The sequence below is a fragment of the Sphaeramia orbicularis genome, chromosome 9 (genome assembly GCF_902148855.1).
Source record: "Sphaeramia orbicularis chromosome 9, fSphaOr1.1, whole genome shotgun sequence".
Classification (NCBI taxonomy): domain Eukaryota; kingdom Metazoa; phylum Chordata; class Actinopteri; order Kurtiformes; family Apogonidae; genus Sphaeramia; species Sphaeramia orbicularis.
In genome coordinates this window covers 54,808,876-54,833,634 of record NC_043965.1, presented here as the reverse complement: position 1 = coordinate 54,833,634, position 24,759 = coordinate 54,808,876, and the positions used below count along the sequence as shown (strand labels likewise).

Below are 24,759 nucleotides of genomic sequence, written 5' to 3'. Positions count from 1 at the left end.
AAACCTGAACTTTCCTGGGTCTCAGGAGGATATTTAATCCGTCTGTATGTATGTATGTTTCCTGCTTCAGTGGATCTGTTTCACTCTGTCTCTAACTTGTGTGACCAGAGGATGCTACCAGGCTAATGTGGACAGTATGGACTGTTTGTGCTCATGTGAGCTGTGTGTTTTGGACTGTGTTGTGCTGACAGCTGATGTTAGTTTCCAGTGTTCTGGAGGTGGTGTTAGCTTGTGTTGTACACTCTTATTACTGGAGAGGAGCAGAGGACTGTTGGCAGAAGGGTCCACAGTGCTGGACATGGAAATGAGCCTGTTTTCATGGACGGAACCAACTGAGCTGTTAGCGTCGAGATGGAGGGAGCAAATACCAAGAAACTATTGGCTGCAACACAAACTTCATACAAGTCTACCAGTATGCGCAAAGTTGACATATTAAGCTTTTTATTGTCGACTTACCGACAGATAATTTATTCATTGAATGTTCAGTTGTGTGGGTTGCAGCTAATTCAGATTACAACGAAGCTCTTTAGATGATGTGAGTCCACACCAGCTCAGAGCCTTTACTACACCATGGGACTTCATCTTCAGTCTGGATCTGGTGGCTTACATTGCCTCAGTATTTGTTGTTTGTGGTGTTCAGCATCAGCTTTCCACATAGTGTCTGACTTTGGGTCACATCCGCTGTAGCCTGTCAGTGCTCAGCAGCAGGGAATGATGGGTAGGCTGTTAGATGGGACCCACTGGCATCATCTGTGAGTGTCTGGGTGTTTTTGTTTTGGCTTGGCAGTGGCGTTGACTGCTGTGTCCTATTCAGAGTCATTTCCTTGAAAGCTGTGACTTCTTTATGGCTGATAGAAAGACTTTGAGTGCTGCCTGCAGATGAAGGAGATCTTTGGATGACTGTCTCTGCAAAACTGACAGTAAACAACAAACAAACACAGCCAGGACTCATGCACAATATAGAGTCTGTACGGACAAACTTTGCCTTTGACTTTCCCCATAGATATGTTTTTCTGCATATTCTGAAATCAAAATAACTTATTGGTAAATGATATAATAATCAAAAGACAAATTGTAACCCTTCCTTTTACAGTCCCCTAATTCTTAAGTATTTTCATAGCAAATAATGGCATGTTGATGAGTAATTACCACTAGTAAATAAACAGTTATCGGAGAACTTGCAACTGAAAAGAACCTATACTGAATTATCTGTACCTAAACTAATTAGCCTGTGTAGCCTGTGATGGAAACAAACCCATCGTCCTTCTTTAATACAGTTTGGTCTTTGTGGACAAATGAAATATCTGCCGGAGTTTCAGAGGACGGATCACAACGCTAGAATAAAGTAACATTTGTTGATTTCAGCTAATTCCATTTCTGAGTCGATCACAGTTGTTGTTTCCCACATCCATAAATACAGCGGTTTTTACTTCTTCCTATTTCAGTTACTCTCTTTTACTCCCCCACGACAACAGTGCATGACTACACTTCTCATAGTTATGCACTATTATAATATAATATGTGTAAATAGAAAAGCGCTATATAAATCTAACCCATTAGAAATCAAACTAGCTCAAAAATATCACAATACACCATGAGCCTCTTGGCTCCATACATCCATGAGAACATAAATCATTTCATTTTTTATAACCTAACTGTACATTAGCTAATGTAATTTAACGACAAATGGACTTATCTGGTGGCAAATTAGCAGCTAAAGGTTTGGCTAAAAAACTCTTTGTGCTTTGTCAGTAGTAATCAGTGGTAGAATTCTGTAATATTAGCTACAGTTAGCTTCACATATTAAGTCTGTTAATGTCAACAAACGACAAGTTCCTACCGCAGTAAAGACTCCAACACAAGCTTTACATAAGCACATACTGCTGTGACAGATGGGAACCTTTCATTTGTAGATAACAGATTAATAATATTAGGCTGTTAACACAAAGCTCAGATGGATGTGAAATGATGTGCAATAAAAGAATTGTTGAAGGTTTAACTTTATTCAGTCATCTTCAGTCATACAGAACATACAGTCAATGAGGGTGATTTGAAGTCGACCGACTGTGAATTCTGTTGAGACTGAACAGGTTTAGGCAGACGCTAAATGCTTCTATACGTCTCCAATACATTCCAATCCAAATCAGTTTGACTTTACCAATCAGTACATCCAAAATCATTCCTGCTTTTATCCCTCGAAAATATCTTTACAAACCATTGTTTTGAAAACCATTAATGAATGACACATCTTTTTGACTGATTGATGTATTTATTTCAAATATGAATGTCAAAACAGAAGATAAACAAAACACTTAAACATAAGACATATAATACATATTCAAAAGGAGTGAAAAGAAGTATAACTTATAAACTCCACCCCTTCTCCTTATATAATTAATAACAGTAATGACCTTCCTAGTCTAAGCAGATCTAGACTACAGGGTGGGGAAGCAAAATGTACACTGAACATTTAGTTGTTTTTTCTCAGCAGACACTACGTCAGTTGTTTTGAAACCAAACATATATTGATGTCATAATCATACCTAACACTATTATCCATACCTTTTCACAAACTTTTGCCCATATGAGTAATCAGGAAAGTAAACGTCAAAGAGTGTGTGATTTGCTGAATGCACTCGTCACACCAAAGGAGATTTCAAAAATAGTTGGAGTGTCCATAAAGACTGTTTATAATGGAAAGAAGAGAATGACTATGAGCAAAACTATTACCAGAAAGTCTGGAAGATACTATTAAAGAAGAATGAGAGAAGTTGTCACCCCAATATTTGAGGAACACTTGCGCAAGTTTCAGGAAGCGTGTGAAGGCAGTTATTGAGAAAGAAGGAGGACACATAGAATAAAACCATTTTCTATTATGTACATTTTCTTGTGGCAAATAAATTCTCATGACTTTCAATAAACTAATTGGTCATACACTGTCTTTCAATCCCTGCCTCAAAATATTGTAAATTTTGCTTCCCCACCCTGTATATACCATAATATGACTGATACTTATTAAATAATTTAAATAATAAACACATAATACAATAACACATATATGTAAATACATATTCATACACAGATCTATGCACACACACATATACACATACATACACATATACCAACATATACACACACACACACACACACACACACATATACATACACATACCACATACTTGTCCATCTTTAAAACACCCAGTGATCCCAGCCCCTCCCTCATCCCTGTACCTCTGAAACATTGTGTCTTTGTTCGTCCTTTTAAATCCTTTCATGCTCAGACGTTGCTTTAACTCGATATTAAATCTGTTCCACAGTCTCACCCCGCTGACTGAAACACAAAAACTCTTCCTAGTCGTGCGTCTTTACATGTATATTTATGTCATTCCATAATTTAACTCCATTAACACATCTTCTTTTTATACATTTAGCGGCTTTTTGTTCCGTAAACATACAAACACCTCTGAACTCAGACCTGCTTTCACGTATCAAAAAGAACTTTTGAACAGAGTCTGGGACTGACCTTTGTTTGGCTCCCAACATTATTTGCACAGTTTTGTAATAAAACAAGTCACTGAATTTCATAACGTGGGATTTTAGAAACACTGGAGCTGTGTGTGCGTAACCATCAGCTTTATGGATGATTGGTACAGCTGGTTTCTGCAGGTCCATTATTGGATTAGCTCTAGTCTGTAGACTAGGGCTCTCAAACATGTGGTCCATGGGCCAAATGTGGCCCGCCAAAGGTTCCAACCCGGCCCATGGGAAGAATTTGTGAAGTGCAAAAATTCCACAGTCTTGAATTGAATTAAGCAAAAAAAAAAAAATTAACTTGAATTAAGGAAAAAATCTTGAATTAACAACTTCAAAACAAATTTCTTTGTTTTAGTGCAAAAAATAACATTAAATTATGAAAATATTTACATTTACAAACTATCCTTAAACAATTAAATGTGAATAACCTGAACAAATATGAACAACCTGAAATGTCTAAAGAAAATTAAGCACAATTTTAACAACATTCTGCCTGTTACTCAGTGTTTAGTGTCTTTGTAGATCCGATCCATAACGCACATGTAGAGATGATAAGTTGAGGCAGAATATTGTTAAAATTGTACTTATTTTTCCTTAAGAAATGTCAGTTTTTTCAGGTTATTCACATCTTTTTTGTTTGGATAGTTTATAAAAATAAGTATTTCCAGAATTTAATGGGTTTTTTTGCACTAAAACAAAGACAAAAAATTGGAGTTGTCATTATTTACAGGTTATTCTGTTCTTATTTTACTGGTCCGGTCCACTGCAGATCAAATCGGGCTGAATGTGGAACCTGAAAGAACAGGAGTTTGAGAGCCCGGCTGTAGACTGACATGGAAAGAACAAAACATGGAAAAACACAAACACATATGAGGTGAATCCCGTTGTTTGAGATGTTGCGGCCTCTCAGTCCAGACTCGATGCACCTGCAACACTCATTTCATTCTGTGTGTTTTATGTTCTGGAAGCATCCAGGCACTTTTTCCAAGTCACTGTTACTTAATAGGGGCTAATATTCCCAAAAACGTCTGGATCAACCAGGATGATTTTTGTCAGTACTCGTATGTCAGATGGAGGTGTCCTGCTATTCCATGCATTTGACCATGTGCTGAACAAAAGGTTTGTGTGAGTGTGGGAGGATCTGGTTCCTCATGTGTGTGGAAGTGGTAGAAAAAGACAGCTGGCGACTAAGTGAGGCTGGAGTGGGGGTGGGGGGGTCTATTGTCATACAATTTCTAGACATCTGCTCCACTCTTTTATTCAGATTAACCCCGCTCACTCTCCACTCATGCACCCAAACTCACTAAAATACACTTTTTCCTCCACCGTGACCTTCATCGAACATCTTGACTCTGCTTGTTGTTGTTGTTCCTGTGAGCGCCACTGTTTCTGTCAGCATCTTTTCTGCTGAGGGCTATCACATCACCAGGCTTAGTGTTTTGTCTCCTCCCTGTGGTGTCCTGTGGTACTGTTGGGTCCCCGACACGGCGTCACATCGGGGTGTGCCTATTTGTGGAAAGGAAAGAAAAAGAAAAGAAAAACGGGGTCAGCTCCTTTTATTTCAGTGAGCATTTAAAGTCTGTCGCTGCCCACATCATATATGAGCGGGACACACCCATTGCACGCTCTCATACACACTCCACCGCACACACATCTGGAAGTAATCAGCTGCAACGGCTGCCATGAAATGCACCTCTTTCACCTCCACACACACACAACGCTAAAGTCATCAGAGGAGTTGACGTTATCGTGGTGGCTCTGCTTCAGTCCTGCCATCCCAGTAGCTCCGTGCTGAACATATGGATGGAGCGGTTCAGTTATAATCTGATCATCTCCGCAGGCCTAGACTTGCATCGAGCTACACACTTGGGACTTTTTGTTTTTTCATAGCAGCTTTTGTCACAGTCTTGTTCCAACAAGTTCTTTTTGTTTCATATCTTTAAGTTCCCAGAGTCAGAACCAGACATGGAGAAGCTGCATTCAGCTTCTACGCTCCACATGTCTGGAACAAACTCCCAGAAAACCTCAGATCAGCTGAAACACTCAGTTTATTTGAATCCAGGTTAAAGACCCACCTGTTCTCAGCTGCATTTGAATAGAGTTTAGATTCATCGGGTCAGATCTGCACTGTTCCTTTTAAGTTAAAAGTTTTTATCTGTTTTATCTGTTTATCTGATTTTTGTTTGTTTGTTTTTCTCATGCCTTCTGCTGTAATGCTTTTAATGTTTTATATAAAGCACTTTGAATTGTCTTGTACATGAAATGTGCTGTAGAAATAAACCTGCCTTGTCTTGCCTAAACAGTCAGGTTGCCAGTGTTGGTGTATTTCTACTCATGTGCATTCTGTTTTTAACCCATACCACCCACAATAAGATAAACATTTCAAGTAAAAGTCCTGCGCAGCAAGGTTATAATAGTTTTGGATTTTTCATTCTAGTTTAGTTTTATTTAGTTTTGACTTTTTTTTTCTCTAATTCAGTTCATTTTAATTTGTTTTTAGAGCAGGTCTGTTAGTTTTTATTAGTTTTCATTTTTTTTCTAAATGCTTAGTTTTAGTTTAATTTTCGTTTAGTCGTCTCTTTTCTCTTCTTCTCCGTCGTATTCAAATAAATCCCAGACAGGACTCTGCTGCTTTCTCCAAACTTTAGTCTCCATGTTTCCAGGTAGAGTGGGGACCAGAAGACGACTGGAAACCACAAGTGAACACAAGTGATGGACCCTTAAATGTCATATGGTGCCAGCAACTAAAATTGCAAGAGCGAAATAAATCAATTTCGTATCAATCCGACATTGACAAAGAAGAAAACGAAGGGAATTTTATCCATAATTTTTATACGTGTTAGTTTTGTAAACACACAATACAGTTTCAGTTAGTTATCTTTTTTTTTCTTTTAATTATAGTTTTTATATATTTCAGTTAACGAAACTGTTTTTTCAATTCTAGTTTTTGTCATTTCGTTGGTTTTCGTTAACGATAACCTTGCTGCGCAGAGTTAGAAAAAGCAGCAAAATGTAGTATTTTGAGTAAAAATAATACTAGTTTGTCCCTCTGATTTAATTATTTCACATTCAGTCTAAATTGCACGTTGTGTTTTGTGCAACATTAAGAGTCAAAAACACTGGAACCACTGGTTTAATATCAAACACAGTTATAATGTTATAGTCATTCTATAATAGCCATTGTGTCAAACCTACATCATTACAGTAAATGAAGCTACCATTGGAATGAAAAGTACAATATTCATCTTTTACATGTTTTTGAGGTGAAGGGAAAGCTGTAAACATTTTTTTTAAATATATAAGTGTAGTTTTTATTTATTTTGATCTTTGATAACCTCCACCATAGGTACAGTAATTTTCCTGGAACTCACAAAATCTCACAATACGTCATAAAATCACATAAAACAGAAATAAAAAGTCATCAATTACACTGACTTACAACCAAACGTCAAACCCACATAAGTGTGGATAAAGCTTGACACAGTAACTCAAGAGAAATAATAAGTGGTGAATGTTCCTCTGCTTTAACCCATAAAGACCCAGTGCTACTTTAGTGGCAGTTACTGAATGAATTTTTCTCTTTATTTAACCATTTTTAAATGACGTACCACCATTTATGATAATATTATCCTCTGTGTTTTGCCTTTTTCATTGTAAATCATGTCATTTCCTATATTTAATTCACTGGTCATGTTGACATTCATGAAAAATTGGAGTAAATTCAATGGTTATTATAACGGAAACAGAAAAAAACTGAAGGAAAAGTGACTTTTTCAGCAAAGATATCAATAACTGAATGTAAAACCCAGTGTGTCCATCCACTGTCATTGATCCAATTCTATGGGTTTTACTGGTGAATCACTGTTGTAGATGACAGTGTTTCTACGGTAACTATGGAGCCTCTGAACATCCAAATTGGTCATATCTGATTATAATTAAAGCTGAGAAACTGCATTTTACCTCAGTTATTTTCATGTATTGATAGGATGAGTGGATGAACAGGTATTGAACAGTTTACCTCAGCAGGTGCTTTTGGGTTTTTATGGGTTAAAACAGAAAGTCTGTTGTGAGATACACACCCACACATAGGACACAAACCCTAAGCAGTTTTCTTACTGTATCATGTTAAAGTCACGCTAACCAGGGCAAGGTTAGAACAGGCCCCCAGCCTCATGTTTGGAGGAAGACACTGTACTAAGTTATCAGCATGTTTTTGCAATGTCTACTTTCTGCTCAAGGGCAGGAAGATGACATTATTAATGACCTGACCCAGACGTCTGTCCTACGCTCATTGTGCGACATACTGATGTCTACATTTTCTGGCAGAATCAGTGTAAAATGATTGTGCATTTCATGTGGATATTGGGGGTCACTTTAGTGTTTCTGGTGTGCTACAGACGCCTTAACACGATTCTTATGTATTGAAGTGAATCTGAGGTCTGTTGGTTTCTTTTTCATGAACAGCAGACCTAACAGTCTAACTGAAGTTTCCGCAGACATGTGGGCCTCCTGCTGCGCTGTCCACACCAGCATCAGCCTGCACTGGACTGACCTTTGGCCCAGGGTGGGACTCAAACTGTCGCACAGGGTACTTCGGATCACTACGGTCTTTTCACTGGGAGGGAGGAGATTTGCCTGAATCCACCGATATACAGGGTGGGGAAGCAAAATTTACAATGAACATTTAGTTGTTTTTTCTCAGCAGGCACTACGTCAATTGTTTTGAAACCAAACATATATTGATGTCATAATCATACCTAACACTATTATCCATACCTTTTCACAAACTTTTGCCCATATGAGTAATCAGGAAAGCAAACGTCAAAGAGTGTGTGATTTGCTGAATGCACTCGTCACACCAAAGGAGATTTCAAAAATAGTTGGAGTGTCCATAAAGACTGTTTATAATGGAAAGAAGAGAATGACTATGAGCAAAACTATTACCAGAAAGTCTGGAAGATACTATTAAAGAAGAATGGGAGAAGTTGTCACCCCAATATTTGAGGAACACTTGCGCAAGTTTCAGGAAGCGTGTGAAGGCAGTTATTGGGAAAGAAGGAGGACACATAGAATAAAAATATTTTCTATTATGTACATTTTCTTGTGGCAAATAAATTCTCATGACTTTCAATAAACTAATTGGTCATACACTGTCTTTCAATCCCTGCCTCAAAATATTGTACATTTTGCTTCCCCACCCTGTACATTTTTGTAGGTTTAGTGGAAACGTTTGGATAAAGACAAATGTAAATGTGAGTATTAATTTGTATATTTGGAGTCAAACTCATGGGACTTTGGGCCTTATAGATCAAATCCTGTAAGTCATAGGGCTTTGGGAGTCACGTGTTACGGAAGAATTTGGCTCCATTTGGGGCAAATAGGGTGTATTGGTTGTCAGTTTTCTCAGAGTGACTGTAGTTTTAATAGAAACCTTTGAATAATTCCAATCAAGAACAATGGCACCATCCACTCTAAGTCTGAACATTCTGTGAAACAGAACCATTATAAAAGCATAAAGACTCTAAAAATGCATTCAACCTAAACCCCTGTTTCATAAACACCGTACTAAGTACCAAAGCCTTGACTGAGCCCAACAGACGGGGAAGATTTGTGACAAGTTTCAGTCATTTTTGGACCCATGTATGACAGTGTCGCTCCAAAGAAGGTGTGGCTTTGATCATTTAAGTAATATCCTCCCATGAACAGAAATGAGTGGGAAATAGAAAGAGATATTTGAATGTTTTAATATGGGATTTTTGTTGAAATTTGTTTGGAAGAAGACGACATGGATGAAAAAGAAACACACCAAATATTACTGTAAATCTGTATATGCTCGGCCATAGCAGGTACATAATGAACCTTTTAAAGTACAAGTTAAATACAAATACTTCAGTTCTGTACATAAGTACAGAGGCCGTGTAAGTACTGACTTACTAATGTTTCCTCCCAAGCTGATGCTCATTTCTCTGCTCACTGTTTTATTTTCAGCTGGCACAGCTGGGGGAGGGCGTACAGGCTGAATGAATGAGTTTCTTTTAGACCTTTCTCTTCTTTCAGCCCCTTCCATCCCTCCCTGGTTTCCTCCCTCAAATTGCCACCTCTTACTTACTTACCACGTCTTTTCATTTCTTTCCTCATCTCCATGAGAATTCCTCCATACCTGTCTGAACAAGGAGAGTCGGAGTGCTGGAGGGCAGAGGAAAGCAAAAAAAAAAAAATACAAAAAGACAGAGAGAGAGGAAGGATAAAGAAAAGACAAGAGGCAAGTGAAGGAAAGGAGGAGGAACAAAAGGCACGAATAGAAGGAGCACAAACAGGAAAGAGGTGTGTTTGAGCCTGAACTGACGGAGTTGAGCTCTTGTTGAGCCTTTTAGACGTTTTCCCCCGTATCCTGCTGGGGCTGTTTCTGGACTTTTGGAGACCAGTGGCTATTTACGTCCGTTGGTGTCAGCGTGGTTTGGGATGGATGCCATCCTAATGCAAGAGAAACTGGTGGAACGGCTGCTCTGCCCACGAGTGAGAACAGCCAGGCAGAAGGTAAAGACTGGACTTATTCTGTTTTCAAAATGAGACAGAACAAAAATATACATAGAAAGGTCAGCATTTGCTCTTAAATACAAAAAAAGAAGCTCTTATGCCTGTGCACTGCAAGAACATCCAACTAGAACAACGCCGAATGTTCTGAATTTCACCAAATTGTATGTTTAAGGCACTAAAATACCTTAATGGACTTTAAAACTACAAACAAATGCAAAAAGATGAGCAAGGTGTGCTAGTTACAAGTAATAAAATCCCTAGACTCGATACTGCTAAACTCAGACTTTGGGGTTGTCCTTCTTCAAAAGGATCTTGTTTCGGTGGGATTTTCTTCTGTGGCTGGTTCCATCTAACTACAAAATAAAAATACTTTGTTACTGTTGTTCAGCAGAGTTCTCAGATACTTTTTAGTACAACCTTTTACTTGTACTCCTCATTTTGACACAAATATCTATACCTTCTGTGCATTAGGCTTTGGTTTTAATGCAGAGGATTAATGGTTTTTATTTTTAATTTACGTCATTGCTCACCTTCCCAGAATCCACACTAATTTCATCCTATGTGGACAGGACAGTAGAAAAGGACCAGACAAAAACAATGCAACAGACAAACTAAACATTAAAGGGACACTGAACTGCACTTCCTAAGGTTTCAAGGTCTGTTCTTGACACTGAAAAAGGATTTACACTTTGAAATCCTTCCAAGGCCTACGTCAGTACTCTGAGCACAGTTCAGAACCTGTGCTTTGTCACTTTTACTAGAACCAGAAGTTCAATCAGTACTTTCGCCTTTTCTTTTTCATCCATACTGGAGTAAAGAAAATGTGTTTCTGGAAAATCTGCTCATTTTCCACAAACGCTTTTGGCCTTTTTACTCATTTGAAATTCCTTTTTTCCAGTGCAGACACTGTGCCAGTATTGTTTCTATGTGTGTTTTTCTTTGGAGGTGTTTCAGTATCGGTTTACTCCTTTTGTTCTACATCATGACAGATTTACTGCTCAGATGATTTATGCTTTCATCAAGTTTTTATATTATTGCGTATTGATTTATCTGCAGCCTTGTGCATTGGCGCTGACTCTGGCAGACGTGTGTGTCTCCCATGCACTGATTGAACTGCCTGTGGTTTCTGCGTCTGCATGTGTGTGTGTTTTTATAAATGCAATCCTCACCCGAGGGGGCTGTCGGAAATGCCAGTGACAAGTTATGACAGCGTATGAGGACGCGAACTGTGCATGTGCTGGTGTTTGCAGAGTGAAAAGAGCTTTTCAGGTTTGTTGAATGTAGCGTCTGTCTGTGTGTGTGCATACTCTCTGCTCCGTTGCCCTCCAGTGTGTATTTATATCACACATGTCAGCAAGTAGGGTGAAGATGACGCGCTGCCAGATGCAGACAGAGAACCCCACTGGACTGGACTGGACTGGACTGAGAGCCTCTGTGTGACAGTTGGAGCTGCTTTGTGCTCTGGTGGAATGCCTCGGGTGCTGCTGTGTGCACGTGTTTTTCCACGCAGTTGTAGATGAGTCTGTTTTAGAGACCAAGTCTGTCGTTGTGGTCATTTTATGACATCAGAAGCTGCCAGATCCATTCTGCATTGACATGAGAAACCCTCCACGCTCTCACAGTCGTTTGGTTGGTTGTTTGGCTGTCTTCAGTGTTGAGTTCTTTTGTGAATTGTTAACCGTCTCTACTACAAAGTCATACCTGATACTTAAACTGTGTCTTCCTCTTTGTGTTTGTATTTTTCTGTCCCAGGAGAAACAGTATGTGGGTTTTGCAACTCTACCCAACCAGGTCCACAGAAAGTCTGTGAAGAAAGGCTTTGATTTTACGCTGATGGTGGCAGGTCAGTCCAGAGGCGGAGATGACAAAACATGAATCACATAATTATTACAGTGAAAGATTTGAAATGAATGTGTTTGAATACAACCGTCCTGCATTATGTAGACGCCAATGTCTGCTACTGCGATGGAAAAAAAGGTGTAAGTAAAAATAATGGCTTAGTATCTGATGAAATAGCTTAGACTAAGATACAAAGTCATTATTATGAGAAGATTTTACAACATTTGAGACTATTTCAAGATGTTATGTCATAGTTTTGAAATGCAAAGTCATTGTGTGGCTGTTATTTTAAGTCATCACTTTGAGATATGAAGTTATTCTTTTATTGTGCTTTGTCAGTGTTTCGAAGTGGTCTTCTAGTATTTCAGTTTTAAAAATCCTTTTGAGATGCTAAGTCTTGGTCTTGAGAAGCCAAGTCATTATTTTAAGATTCTATGCCACTGTTTTGAGATGCTCATCCATTATTTTAAAATAATAACTCATTGTTCTGAGATGCTAAGATTGTCACAATTTTTAAGATACTATTACTATCTCATTTTATTTAGATTTTTTTTTCCCATTAGTGTGGGAGAAATAGGTTTTCATCTGCATTACATCCAAACAGTATGAAGGTTATAACTGTTTTTTTTTTTATTTATTTATCAAGGATGTCAGTGGAGTTTAACCCTTTCATGCATAGTGGTCACTACAGTGGACAGCTATTCTACAGCTGTTCTCTTGTATATTCATGGGTTTTGTGGTTTTAATTCCATATCAGCGAACACAGTGGATGCTCATGCATCATCCCAAACACTGCAATTCATACCAATACTGTAACTTTGCTGTTCTAGATAAACCTGATCTGCAATAACATGTTAGAGTGTAAATCAACTGCTTGTTATTGTTATTAGACTGTAATTAACAGGGGGGTTTTTTTGTTTTGTTTTGTTTTTTTGAGTGAGTAATAACTAGTATTAGAGTATGATAAAATGTTAGAAAACATCAGATTAGCTGGATTAAAAATGTGTGTTTTTTTTAAATAAGTTTTACACAATATATCAATAAATACATGTTTCTTTGCTTCAAAAATTAAATGCATGATGTCCAGCTGAATGGCCATTTTTGCAACTCCATGAAAAATAGGTTCATAAGAAAATTTTCAATCACATTGTTTTTTTTCATGCTGAAGAAGGAATAAAAATGGTCAGGGAAAAAATCCTGATTAAGGTTCTCATAATTCATGCATTAAAGGGTTAATAAATTAATCTCCTGTGTGTGTACGTGTTGCAGGAGAGTCTGGTATGGGCAAATCCACACTGGTAAACAGCCTGTTCCTCACAGACCTCTACAAAGACAGGAAGTTACTCAATGCTGAAGGTGAGTCTCCATTCTAGTCATTATCTGTCAGTGTTACTCACAGTATTGGCACTGCGCTGGGACATCCGATAGTTGGAAGACACCAACTAAAGTCCATCACAGTTCTGCAGTTCTCTTGAATCCAGTGCGTCCCAAACATTCAACCCATTTTCCTTTTCACCCACTTCCTTCATCTTTTGCATGTGATTTCAGAGCGTATCAATCAAACGGTGGAGATCATCAAACACACTGTAGACATTGAAGAGAAAGGAGTCAAACTCAAACTGACCATTGTGGACACACCGGGGTTCGGAGACGCTGTCAACAACAACCAATGGTGAGGATGGATGACTGACATGTGACTGGTCCAGCCTACTCACTTGAATTCACACCGCCAGTCCAAACATGTGTTCTGTGTGTGTTTGTAGCTGGAAACCCATCACAGACTACATAGACCAGCAGTTTGAGCAGTACTTCAGAGACGAGAGCGGCCTGAACAGAAAGAACATCCAGGACAACCGCGTGCACTGCTGCCTTTATTTCATCCCTCCATTTGGTCATGGGTATGTTTTCTTCTTCTGTTTTCTTGTGCTTAGTCGTTACACTGCCTTCAAATAACTTCCTCATCCAAACCTCATTATGTCCGATTTTCATCAACGGGCAAAAACTACAACTTCAAACTAAAATGAAATGAGGACCTTAAAGTGGAATACCAGTGATGATCACTAGCTGGTGACATTGAAAAAGCCTGGCCCCAGCTGGTTCCCAATCAAAAACAACACATTTAACTCTTTCTTTTGGAGGGAGTATGGATGGAAGAACATAATAAGGTTTTTCTTGACTCCTGCACAGAGAAAGTATGCAGATACCGAATGTTGGAGATCTTGTGGTGCTCCAAAAGAGGATCACTTTCATGTCTTTTGGGGGTGCCCCCTAATAAAGGAATATTGGAGGGAAATAAAAAAGGTTATAGATGAAGTAACAGGTATTGAAACCCCCTTAATATCTGAAATTTTGTACTTGGGAAACATTGATTCTGTGAATCTGTTAAGAAGGGATGACTACAAATTGACCAGAATAATGCTGCTGGCCAGTAAAAAGGCAATCACCAGGAGATGGGGAACCAGTCTGGTGCCCAACATACAGGAATGGGAGGATGTTCTGCTCAGTATTTATATAATGGAGAAAGTTACTGCATATGTTAGGTTGGAAGTCGATGAGTTAAGAGACATATGGGAAGGATGGATACAATATGAAAGACAACATGGATCAGATTTTGTATAGGGGAAGTGATTTTACTGTTGGTTCTGTAGGCTACTTTTCAGCAGGCATTAGTACCTACCAACATTTTACATGCACCTGGTGAGAGACCAATTGAAGGAAATTGATTTTGTTTTTACATCCTGGTTAGATGCTACAAAGTTTGTGTTTTTTGTTTTTGTTTTATTTTTATTTATTTCATTTTATTTTTTATTTCTTTATTTTATTTTACATGCTTGTTAGAATGCTTAGGTCAGGTTACATGTGTATGTGGAGGTATATCCTTGATATGGAAACATCTGTATTGAAAAAGGTAATTTTCCAAATGTAAAGGATTTTCTTTTTTAAAGTGAAATAAAATACAAATTAAAAAAAACAAAACAAAAAAACCCCCACATTTTTTGGGGTAGATTTCCAGGACTCACATGTGTACACTGTAAAAAGGGTTTTGGGGGTTGGTAAATACAAACTATGGAAATCAGTTAGATTTTAATCAGCAGTAATATTTAGCCAGTGAAATCTGTTAGGACTGGTTCAAATCTACCTATTTGTTAACAGTAACAATTGCTACTTAAAATAATATAATAAGATCTACCCCATAATATTGTGATGTGTTGGAGGAGCAGCTGGGGGGAGTTTCCCAGCATGCATTGGGACAAACTAGTTTGGACAGTTTTTATGTGTTTAACAGTGTTCTGAGTTGATAAGAAGTGTTTTTTTTTAAATATGTAGCGCAGTTATGGTGTGTTTTACTTTTTGATTAGTTGTTTTTTTGTTGACTGAATATTTCTGTTGAGTTGCATATTCTTGCACCATGAGCTAAGTTACTCCTTTGTTTCATTCTTCTCTGTAATGGTGTTCCATACAGGGGTGGGTAGACTGAAGTCCTCATCTCTCATTCTTCACATGTTTCTTAGGGTTGGGGTTAAATGATGAATACCTCCTGTGAACGGCAGCTTTTCAAGTAAAACTACCCTTCATTGAATAAGTAATGGTTAAATAGTTATACTGATTAATTGTTAATACTAACAATTAAATTAAGGGTGGGAGATACTGGGAATTTTGGTATCGATCTGATACCAATACACACACACCTTAGTATCAATACTATCAATATTTAGATTGATCCTCCCTGCCCTAAATTAAGTAGATGAACATATTCCTATTAACAATTTAGAGTTAATATTACTCACTTTTTGTGAGTAATTTGTTGTGTAATCTACTGGGATATGAAAGGTGGATTTAACCTTATTTCTTTTAGTGTGTTATAGCTGTTGAATTTAATTGCATTTTACTCAAAATATGGAGTAAAATCTACTCAACCAAAATGAGAGCACATTGTTACCTCACTTTTATTGAGTAAATTCTAAAGGTTTGTTTTTACAGTGTACTGATGACCTGTTTTATTTTTAGGTTTACTGTGTTCCATGTAGGCGCTGATCAACAGCCCTTTGAATGACCTGCAGTCCTCACATTTGGAATTTATGAGCTTCTGTTTATTGAATAAAACATTTTTCATCCTGACAGCTCTACTGTAGTTGTAGTCATGAAGGTACAATTAAACCATGAGAGCATCACGTTATGCACATACCACCTGCAGTTCACGCTCAGTTAACTGAATATCCACCCAGTGAGGATCACCTGAGAACGTTCCACGTCCAGTCCTGGGTAGACCAGGGCCTTTCTACGTGTCATTTCTCCTGGTGCCATGTTTCCTCTGGGTCCTCCGGTGTTCTGGAGTTGGTCCCTGGGGGTCTCAGTGGCAGCCCACTGCTCCCAGTATGCACCAGGCTGAGTTCATGCACAGACTGGTTTGGCCTATGGGGACAGTAATAAGTTAACTTGAACATTACTTTTATATTAACAAGCATTGGAATGAAGTTGGTGTTGTTGTATTTGGTCTGTCAGTTAATTAAATGCTCATTAGTGTTTATATGCATCGAGCATGCTCTTGTACTTGGTGGCATATTAACACATTTGTAATCAGCGAATATTCTTACCTCTTATGCCACAGGTGTCAAACATACGGCCCGTGGGCCAAAACCGGCCCAGCAAAGGGTCCGATCCGGCCCGTGGGATGAATGTGTGAAATGCAAAAATTATACTGAAGATATTAACAATTAAGAATGTCAAAGTCATTTTAGTTCTGGTTCCACTCTCAGCCCATTTTAATCTAAAGTAGATCAGACCAGTAAAATATTATAATTACCTACAAATAATGACAATTCCAAATTTTAATCTTTGTTTTAGTGTAAAAAAGTGAAATTACATGAAAATGTTTACGTTTAGGAACTATCCTTTCACAGAAAATGTGAATAATCTGAACAAATATGAACAACCTGAAATGTCTTAAGAGAAGTCAGTGCAATTTTACCAATATTCTGCCTGTTACTAAATGTTTTGTGTGTTTGTAGATCCACTGTGATCTGTAAGTTGTAATTTAAATGTGTAAATAATAAACAGTTAAATAATGATAATATTGTTAAAATTGCACTTAACATTTCTTAAGACACTTCAGGTTGTTCATGCTATTCACATTTATAATGAAACTTTGTAGACGTAAAGATTATTATAACGTAATTTTGCTTTTTTCCCACTGTTACTATGTTACTGGTCCGGCCCACTTCAGGTCATATTGGGCTGAATGTGGCCCCTGAACTAAAATGAGTTTGACACGCCTGTCTTATGCCAAAAAAGGCTTCAGGTTGGCAGTCCACAACCCAGCAGGTGATGCCATGGCTGCTGTGTTCCCTCTTCTACGGAGTCCATGACCTTTACCCTAACCTTCCAACACACTGACCTGCCTTTTGTCCACAGTAGAGTCCAGTCCCCACATGTTGTAATCTGTCCAAACAGATTACACAGCTGCACACATTGCTTTCTCCTACATCTATTTTTTTAACCTTTGCTGCAAGTACAACATGTCTAACCTCAAGCTTAAAATAGCTGAACCCTTCAGCCTAAAATGTAGTGAATTTCCTTTGTGGGAAGGTGCTTTTTCTCTGCTGAACACATATCCATATCCATACCCTTCTAGTGCTTCTGTCATGCATAGATCACAGGTGTCAAACATGCGTCCCGGGGACCAAATCCGGCCCGCCAAAGGGTCCAATCTGGCCCGCAGGATGAATTTGTGAAATGCAAAAATTACACTGAAGATATTAATCAGTGGTGTCAAAATCATTTTATTTTAGGTTCCACATACAGACACATACAGTCCAGTTCAATTTTAAGTGGGTCAGAACCAGTAAAATATGATCATAATAACCTGTAAATAATGACAACCCCAAATTTTCTCTTTGTTTTTTGGTGTAAAAAAGTTAAATTAAATGAAAATATTGACATTACTAAACTATAAATTTACAAAAAATGTGAATAACCTGAACAAACAGAAATGTCTTAAGAAAAGTAAATGCAATTTTACCAATATTCTGCCTGTTACTAAATGTTTGGTGCGATTGTAACACTATTGTGTACATGATAAACTGATAAACCGAGGCAGAATATTGTTAAAATTGCACTTGTTTTTCTTAAGACAATTCAAGTTGTTCATGTTATTCAGATATTTAAGGAAACTTTGTAGATGTAAACCTGATCAGAATAGAATTTTACTTTTTTTACTGTTATTATTTCACTGGTCCGGCCCACTGCAGATCAAATTGGGCTGAAAGTGGAACTGAACTAAAATGAGTTTGACGCCCCTGGCATAGAACAAACACATGACCCCCAGGTGAGAGAATCCACTGAAACATATCCCAAACAAAGGAGACAGTTCTTTTCAATCCTTCTTTTTTCTTTTTGTTCCTAACTCCCATGCGTTGTAGGCTGCGTCCAGTGGATGTTGAGTTCATGAAGGCTCTGCATGAGAAGGTGAATATCATACCACTCATCGCCAAAGCTGACTGCCTCACGCCCAACGAAATCAAGAAGCTCAAAGACCGAGTGAGTGTCTGAACTCCAGCTCCACTTGAAGATGTTCACAGGGAAGAATGTTGTATTCTCACATTTCTTTTGTTTGTGTGTTCAGATACGAGAGGAAATAGACAAGTTTGGGATCAAAGTGTATCAGTTCCCTGAATGTGACTCAGATGAGGATGAAGAGTTTAAACAGCTGGACAAAGAGCTGAAGGTGAGTCAGACGTTTACGTGTCCGGAGCAGATGTGAGGAAGGTCCTTTTTCCAAGCCAACCACTTCTGAAAATGACAAACTGACTTATTGGACACGACCTTGAATCAAGGGAAGAATGACTTTACGCTTAGATGGACATGACATCACCAAGTTTTATGTTGGATGTATAAGGAAACCATCTTGAGGAGATATACATTTGACAAATCACATTGACCTTTTATACGTGGCCATGGCTCAGAAGGCAGAGTCCATTAACCGAAGGGTTGGCGGTACGAATCCCGCTCTGTCCCAGTCATGTGTCCATGGGGAAGACACTTCCCCCTCCTTTCCTCCAGTGTCACTCTCACTGTAATAATGTAAAGCGCTTTGGGAGCCTTGAAAAGCGCTATAGAAATCTAATCTATTATTATTTATGCATGTTTTATTGAAAACACATGCTGTATACATTAACTGTATACTTTAATCTAAGAATAATGCATGGAAATCATCCTTATCAGAAGAATGAGGCAGAATACTGCTGTTATGATAAATCTATCAGTTAATCAATTTCATATTATATATATTAATATTCCAAAACATCTCTCATCAGGTCCTTTATAGACATATGTTAGTCAAAGGTGTAAAATAAGTCTATTAAGTCTAAGATAACAGATGAGAATAAAATAAAATAAGAAATTCTACACTTTTATTTGGCATCCAAAATCTCCTCTGACCCACCTGTAATGCTGTGTAACTAATTACATGAAATGTACTTGTAACTAAGTACATTTAGTCAAGCACAAATCTGATCCTTTACTTGAGTACTCCCACTTTCTACACATTGATCGTTCTACTCTACAACATCTCAGAGGTAAATGTTGTACTTTGTTGCACCAGCTTTAGTTCCTGTTCAGTGTCCAGTTTTGGATCCCTACCTTAGTGGAAAACCACAGGTCAGTCGGAAGTCGGACAGGCAGGCAAGGAAGGAATCCAGGCGGCAGGCAGGTCGGGTCAGAACGAACAGGGTCAGGATCAAAAGGTTCAGGCAGGAGATGAATGCTGGAGAGTAACACATGAACGTAGAAACGATCTGACAAATGACAAAGAGCAGAGGGGTGAATATATACGCCCAGTCTAATGAGCTGCAGCGAAGGACACAGGTGGGCGGAGTTAGGCTGACTGGAAGGTGTGGCAGAGAGAGTGAGAGAGAGAGAGGGAGAGAAAGAAAGAAAGAAAGAAAGAAAGAAAGAAAGAAAGAAAGAAAGAAAGAAAGAGAGATGAGAAAGAAAAGAGCAGAACAGACAGGGATGTGACAGTTTGGGGTAAACTGAAGGAACCAGATCCCCCTCCATCTGAAGTTAAATAAACTCTTTAATAGTCCCCGTGGATTTACTGGAAATGCATCATCTCAAAGCTGTCAACAGGCATCACAACAAGCTCCTAAAGTTGACTTTTAGACGTACGTGGTTCTCATAGGACAGTAACACTGCAAACCTCTGATCTGATCCAGTATGATGCACGGCTTTAGATGAAACCACCAACAACTTACACAGCCATTCAACTGAGCACCAGCAGAAACATGAACAGTTAAATGGAACATTTACATGAACCAAGCAGGAAGAGGAATCTAAAGCATCAGCTGTGACAGCGGAACACTCACAGTCCACCTTTAACCCTTAAAACGTCCACCTTTAACCCTTAAAGACCCAAACGTACACCTTTAACTCTTAAAGACCCAAACGTCCACCTTTAACCCTTACAGACCCTAACGTCCACCTTTAACCCTTACAGACCCAAACGTCCACCTTTAACCCTAAAAATGTCCACCTTTAACTCTTAAAGACCCAAACGTCCACCTTTAACCCTTACAGACCCTAACGTCCACCTTTAACCCTTACAGACCCTAACGTCCACCTTTAACCCTTACAGACCCAAACGTCCACCTTTAACCCTTACAGACCCAAACGTCCACCTTTAACTCTTAAAGACCCAAACGTCCACCTTTAACCCTTACAGACCCTAACGTCCACCTTTAACCCTTACAGACCCAAACGTCCACCTTTAACCCTTAAAGACCCAAACATCCACCTTTAACCCTTACAGACCCAAACGTCCACCTTTAACCCTTACAGACCCAAACGTCCACCTTTAACCCTTACAGACCCTAACGTCCACCTTTAACCCTTACAGACCCAAACGTCCACCTTTAACCCTTACAGACCCAAACGTCCACCTTTAACTCTTAAAGACCCAAACGTCCACCTTTAACCCTTACAGACCCTAACGTCCACCTTTAACCCTTACAGACCCAAACGTCCACCTTTAACCCTTAAAGACCCAAACATCCACCTTTAACCCTTACAGACCCAAACGTCCACCTTTAACCCTTACAGACCCAAACGTCCACCTTTAACCCTTACAGACCCAAACGTCCACCTTTAACCCTTACAGACCCAAACGTCCACCTTTAACTCTTAAAGACCCAAACGTCCACCTTTAACCCTTACAGACCCAAACGTCCACCTTTAACCCTTACAGATCCAGAGGTCCACCTTTAACCCTTAAAGACCCAAACGTCCACCTTTAACCCTTACAGACCCAAACGTCCACCTTTAAACCTTTAAAGACCCAAACGTCCACCTTTAATCCTTACAGACCCAAACGTCCACCTTTAACCCTTACAGACCCAAATGTCCACCTTTAAACCTTTAAAGACCCAAACGTCCACCTTTAACCCTTAAAATCTCCACCTTTAACCCTTACAGACCCAAACGTCCACCTTTAATCCTTACAGACCCAAACGTCCACCTTTAAACCTTTAAAGACCCAAACGTCCACCTTTAACCCTTACAGACCCAAACGTCCACCTTTAACCCTTACAGACCCAAACGTCCACCTTTAACCCTTACAGATCCAGAGGTCCACCTTTAACCCTTAAAGACCCAAACGTCCACCTTTAACCCTTACAGACCCAAACGTCCACCTTTAATCCTTACAGACCCAAACATCCACCTTTAAACCTTTAAAGACCCAAACGTCCACCTTTAACCCTTACAGACCCAAATGTCCACCTTTAACCCTTACAGACCCAAACGTCCACCTTTAAACCTTTAAAGACCCAAACGTCCACCTTTAACCCTTAAAATCTCCACCTTTAACCCTTACAGACCCAAACGTCCACCTTTAACCCTTACAGACCCAAACGTCCACCTTTAACCCTTACAGACCCAAACGTCCGCCTTTAACCCTTACAGACCCAAACGTCCACCTTTAACCCTTACAGACCCAAACGTCCACCTTTAACCCTTACAGACCCAAACGTCCGCCTTTAACCCTTACAGACCCAAACGTCCACCTTTAACCCTTACAGACCCAAACGTCCACCTTTAACTCTTAAAGACCCAAACGTCCACCTTTAACCCTTACAGACCCAAACGTCCACCTTTAACCCTTACAGACCCAAACGTCCACCTTTAACCCTTACAGACCCAAACGTCCACCTTTAACCCTTACAGACCCAAACGTCCACCTTTAACCCTTACAGACCCAAACGTCCGCCTTTAACCTAAACCATCTACTGATCTAAACTGTTTAATTCCTGTTGATCCATTAATCCTGTCAATCCATGTCAATAATTGGTGTTAAATACAGTTCTTCATCTTTTCATGGTCATCAGATATGACCATATTTGGACGTTCAGAGGCTCCGTAGTTACCATGGAAACACCGTCATCTTCTCCAACATTGATTCCCCAGTTAAACCCATGCAGTTGGATCAGTGCCAGTGGATGGACACACTGGGTTTATGTTCAGTTCATGACATGTTTAGCTTAAAAAGTGACTTTTTCTTCTGTTTTCTCTGTTTCTGATATAAACCTCAACTTTAATCTGAGCTTTTATGAACTTCCACATAATTAGTGATTTAAAAATAGGAAAATCATGATTTACACTGAAAAAACACAAAACAAGGAGGATAATATTGCAATTAATGGTGATAAATCAATCAAGAAAAGTTAAATACAGAGAACAATTCATTTAGGAACTGAGATCAAAGTAGTACTGGGTCTTTATGGGTTAATAAGGTTTGGAATTGTACTCTTGTGTAGTTTTCGTGCTTTTGCTGAATTCCAGACTGTTTTAAAGGGTCGGTTCCTTTTCTAATTGTGAATCTGAAGGACACAGTGTGTTCCCTCTGCAAACGTGTGGAGCTGCTCAGTGGTTTTGGTGAATGTGTTCAACTGTGTCAGACTAAACTGTGCTCAGTCAGCTCTCCATGGACAGATAAGAGTTAAAATAACATCCTGTCATGGTGTGTGTTCAGGAGTGCACCCCGTTCGCCGTCATCGGCAGTAACACAGTGGTGGAGGCCAGAGGGCAGCGGGTCCGAGGCAGACTGTACCCCTGGGGGATTGTCGAAGGTATGTTCATAGTAGGGATGTAACCATTACCGGTATAACGATAAACGGCGGTACAATTGCAGACGGTTAGTATTACCGTTTACATTCTAAATATCATGATAACTGTGTTTGATTACCACACCTTTAGGGGAAAAAACCCTATGTAAAGATCTGCTTTTATGTCAAATATTTGAGTATAGTTTGATTTATTACAATTTTGATTTGATATACCTAATATTTGGAACCAATATTCACTTTTAAAGTCTTTGAAAAGGTTCTTTAAGCATCTGTGTGTTATTTATGCAATAAATTATATACATTTTTCAAACTGGATTTTATTTATATTTTTTGTCTTTTCTGGCCTTTTGTGTTGATATTTGGAGTGGTTTATTGTTCTGATTTATCTATTTATGTATTTATTTTTGTTGTTTTCAGTTGTATGGCTTTTTAATCTATTCTTGTATTTTATTCTTTTATTTGGGTTTTATTTATTCTTCTGTATAGCGCTTTTTTCTTTTTTGTACAGTTTCAATGTCTTTAAATCTATTTCTGTACTTTTATTCTTCTATTTTGGTTTTAATTATTTTTCTGTACAGCACTTTGGTCCACTGCAGTTGTTTTAACCCTTTCATGCATAGTGGTCACTCCAGTGGACAGTTATTCTACAGCTGTTCTCTTGTATATTCATGGATTTTGTTGTTTTTGTTCCTTGTAAGCCATCATGCATCATCCCATACACTGCAATTCATACCATTACTGTAACTTTGGTGTTCTTGATAAACCTGATCTGCACTAACATGTTTGAGTGGAAATTAATTGCTTGTTATTGTTATTAGACTGCAATTTTTTAAACGAAAGTTGTGTTTTTGCACATTGTCTCCATGAAGTGAGTAACGACTAGTATTAGACTATGTTAAAATGTGAGAAAACATCAGATTAGCAGCTTTAAAAATGTTTTCATTTCATCAATTTCACACAGTATATCAGTAAATACACGTTTTTTTGCTTCAAAAATTAAACGCATAGTGTCAAGCAGCAACTCCATTAAAAATAGGTTCATAAAAAAAAATTTAAATTGCATTGTTTTTTTTTTAATGCCTAAAGAGGAATAAAAACACTTTTGTTTAAGGCTCTCGTAATTGATGCGTGAAAGGGTTAAAGTGCTGTACAAATAAAGTTGGACTGGATTGGATATAGTAGGTTAAAGTGAAAAAAATAATAGGCAGATGGTATAGATGAAGTAGTGCTGAAAAAAAGATTCCAAACATGGGTATAGTAAACATTTGTTTCTATAGTATATAAAGGCAAAATCAAAAGGACTGAAAAACAGACAAAATAGACTCAGACCACTGAGGGTTAATATTTAAATGTTTCTGCAAACAGAAGGTACATTGCGCCTATTTGTTTTTTGTTTTGTTTTTTAGTACAATATGGTTAAATTATTTCAGTGTGTGTATTAGTACTTTTTGAACATTTTGAGCACAATTTCAATAATATTGCAACAATAATGATAACTGTGGTCATTTTTGTCGCAATAATCGTGATATGAAATTTTCATATCGTTGCATCCCTAGTTCATAGTCTTTCAAACTGGGACAGAACTTACAACTCACACTTATTTTTCATCTTTGGTTTCCCCCCTCAGTGGAAAACCAGTCCCACTGTGACTTTGTCAAACTGAGGAACATGCTGATTCGGTCGCACATGCACGACCTCAAAGATGTGACCTGTGACGTTCACTACGAAAACT

At 38.5% G+C, this 24,759-nt stretch overlaps 1 protein-coding gene across 2 annotated transcripts in view; it reads left to right on the top strand.

Annotated features, from left to right (window-relative positions):
• Positions 1-24,759, top strand: part of septin5a (septin 5a) — a 45,735-nt gene that overhangs the window by 15,888 nt on the left and 5,088 nt on the right. The window contains exons 1-9 of one of the 2 annotated variants that reach the window (XM_030143304.1): positions 9,744-10,071; positions 11,824-11,914; positions 13,180-13,266; positions 13,459-13,582; positions 13,674-13,808; positions 18,330-18,447; positions 18,533-18,634; positions 22,934-23,030; positions 24,655-24,759. The exon at positions 24,655-24,759 is cut by the window's right edge and continues 31 nt beyond it. In XM_030143304.1, the coding sequence (XP_029999164.1) occupies positions 9,997-10,071; positions 11,824-11,914; positions 13,180-13,266; positions 13,459-13,582; positions 13,674-13,808; positions 18,330-18,447; positions 18,533-18,634; positions 22,934-23,030; positions 24,655-24,759 (934 nt within the window). In that variant the 5' untranslated portion in view covers positions 9,744-9,996. Of the gene's footprint in view, positions 1-9,743; positions 10,072-11,823; positions 11,915-13,179; positions 13,267-13,458; positions 13,583-13,673; positions 13,809-18,329; positions 18,448-18,532; positions 18,635-22,933; positions 23,031-24,654 lie in introns of those variants that run through there. The other variant, XM_030143305.1, reaches the window with a different exon arrangement.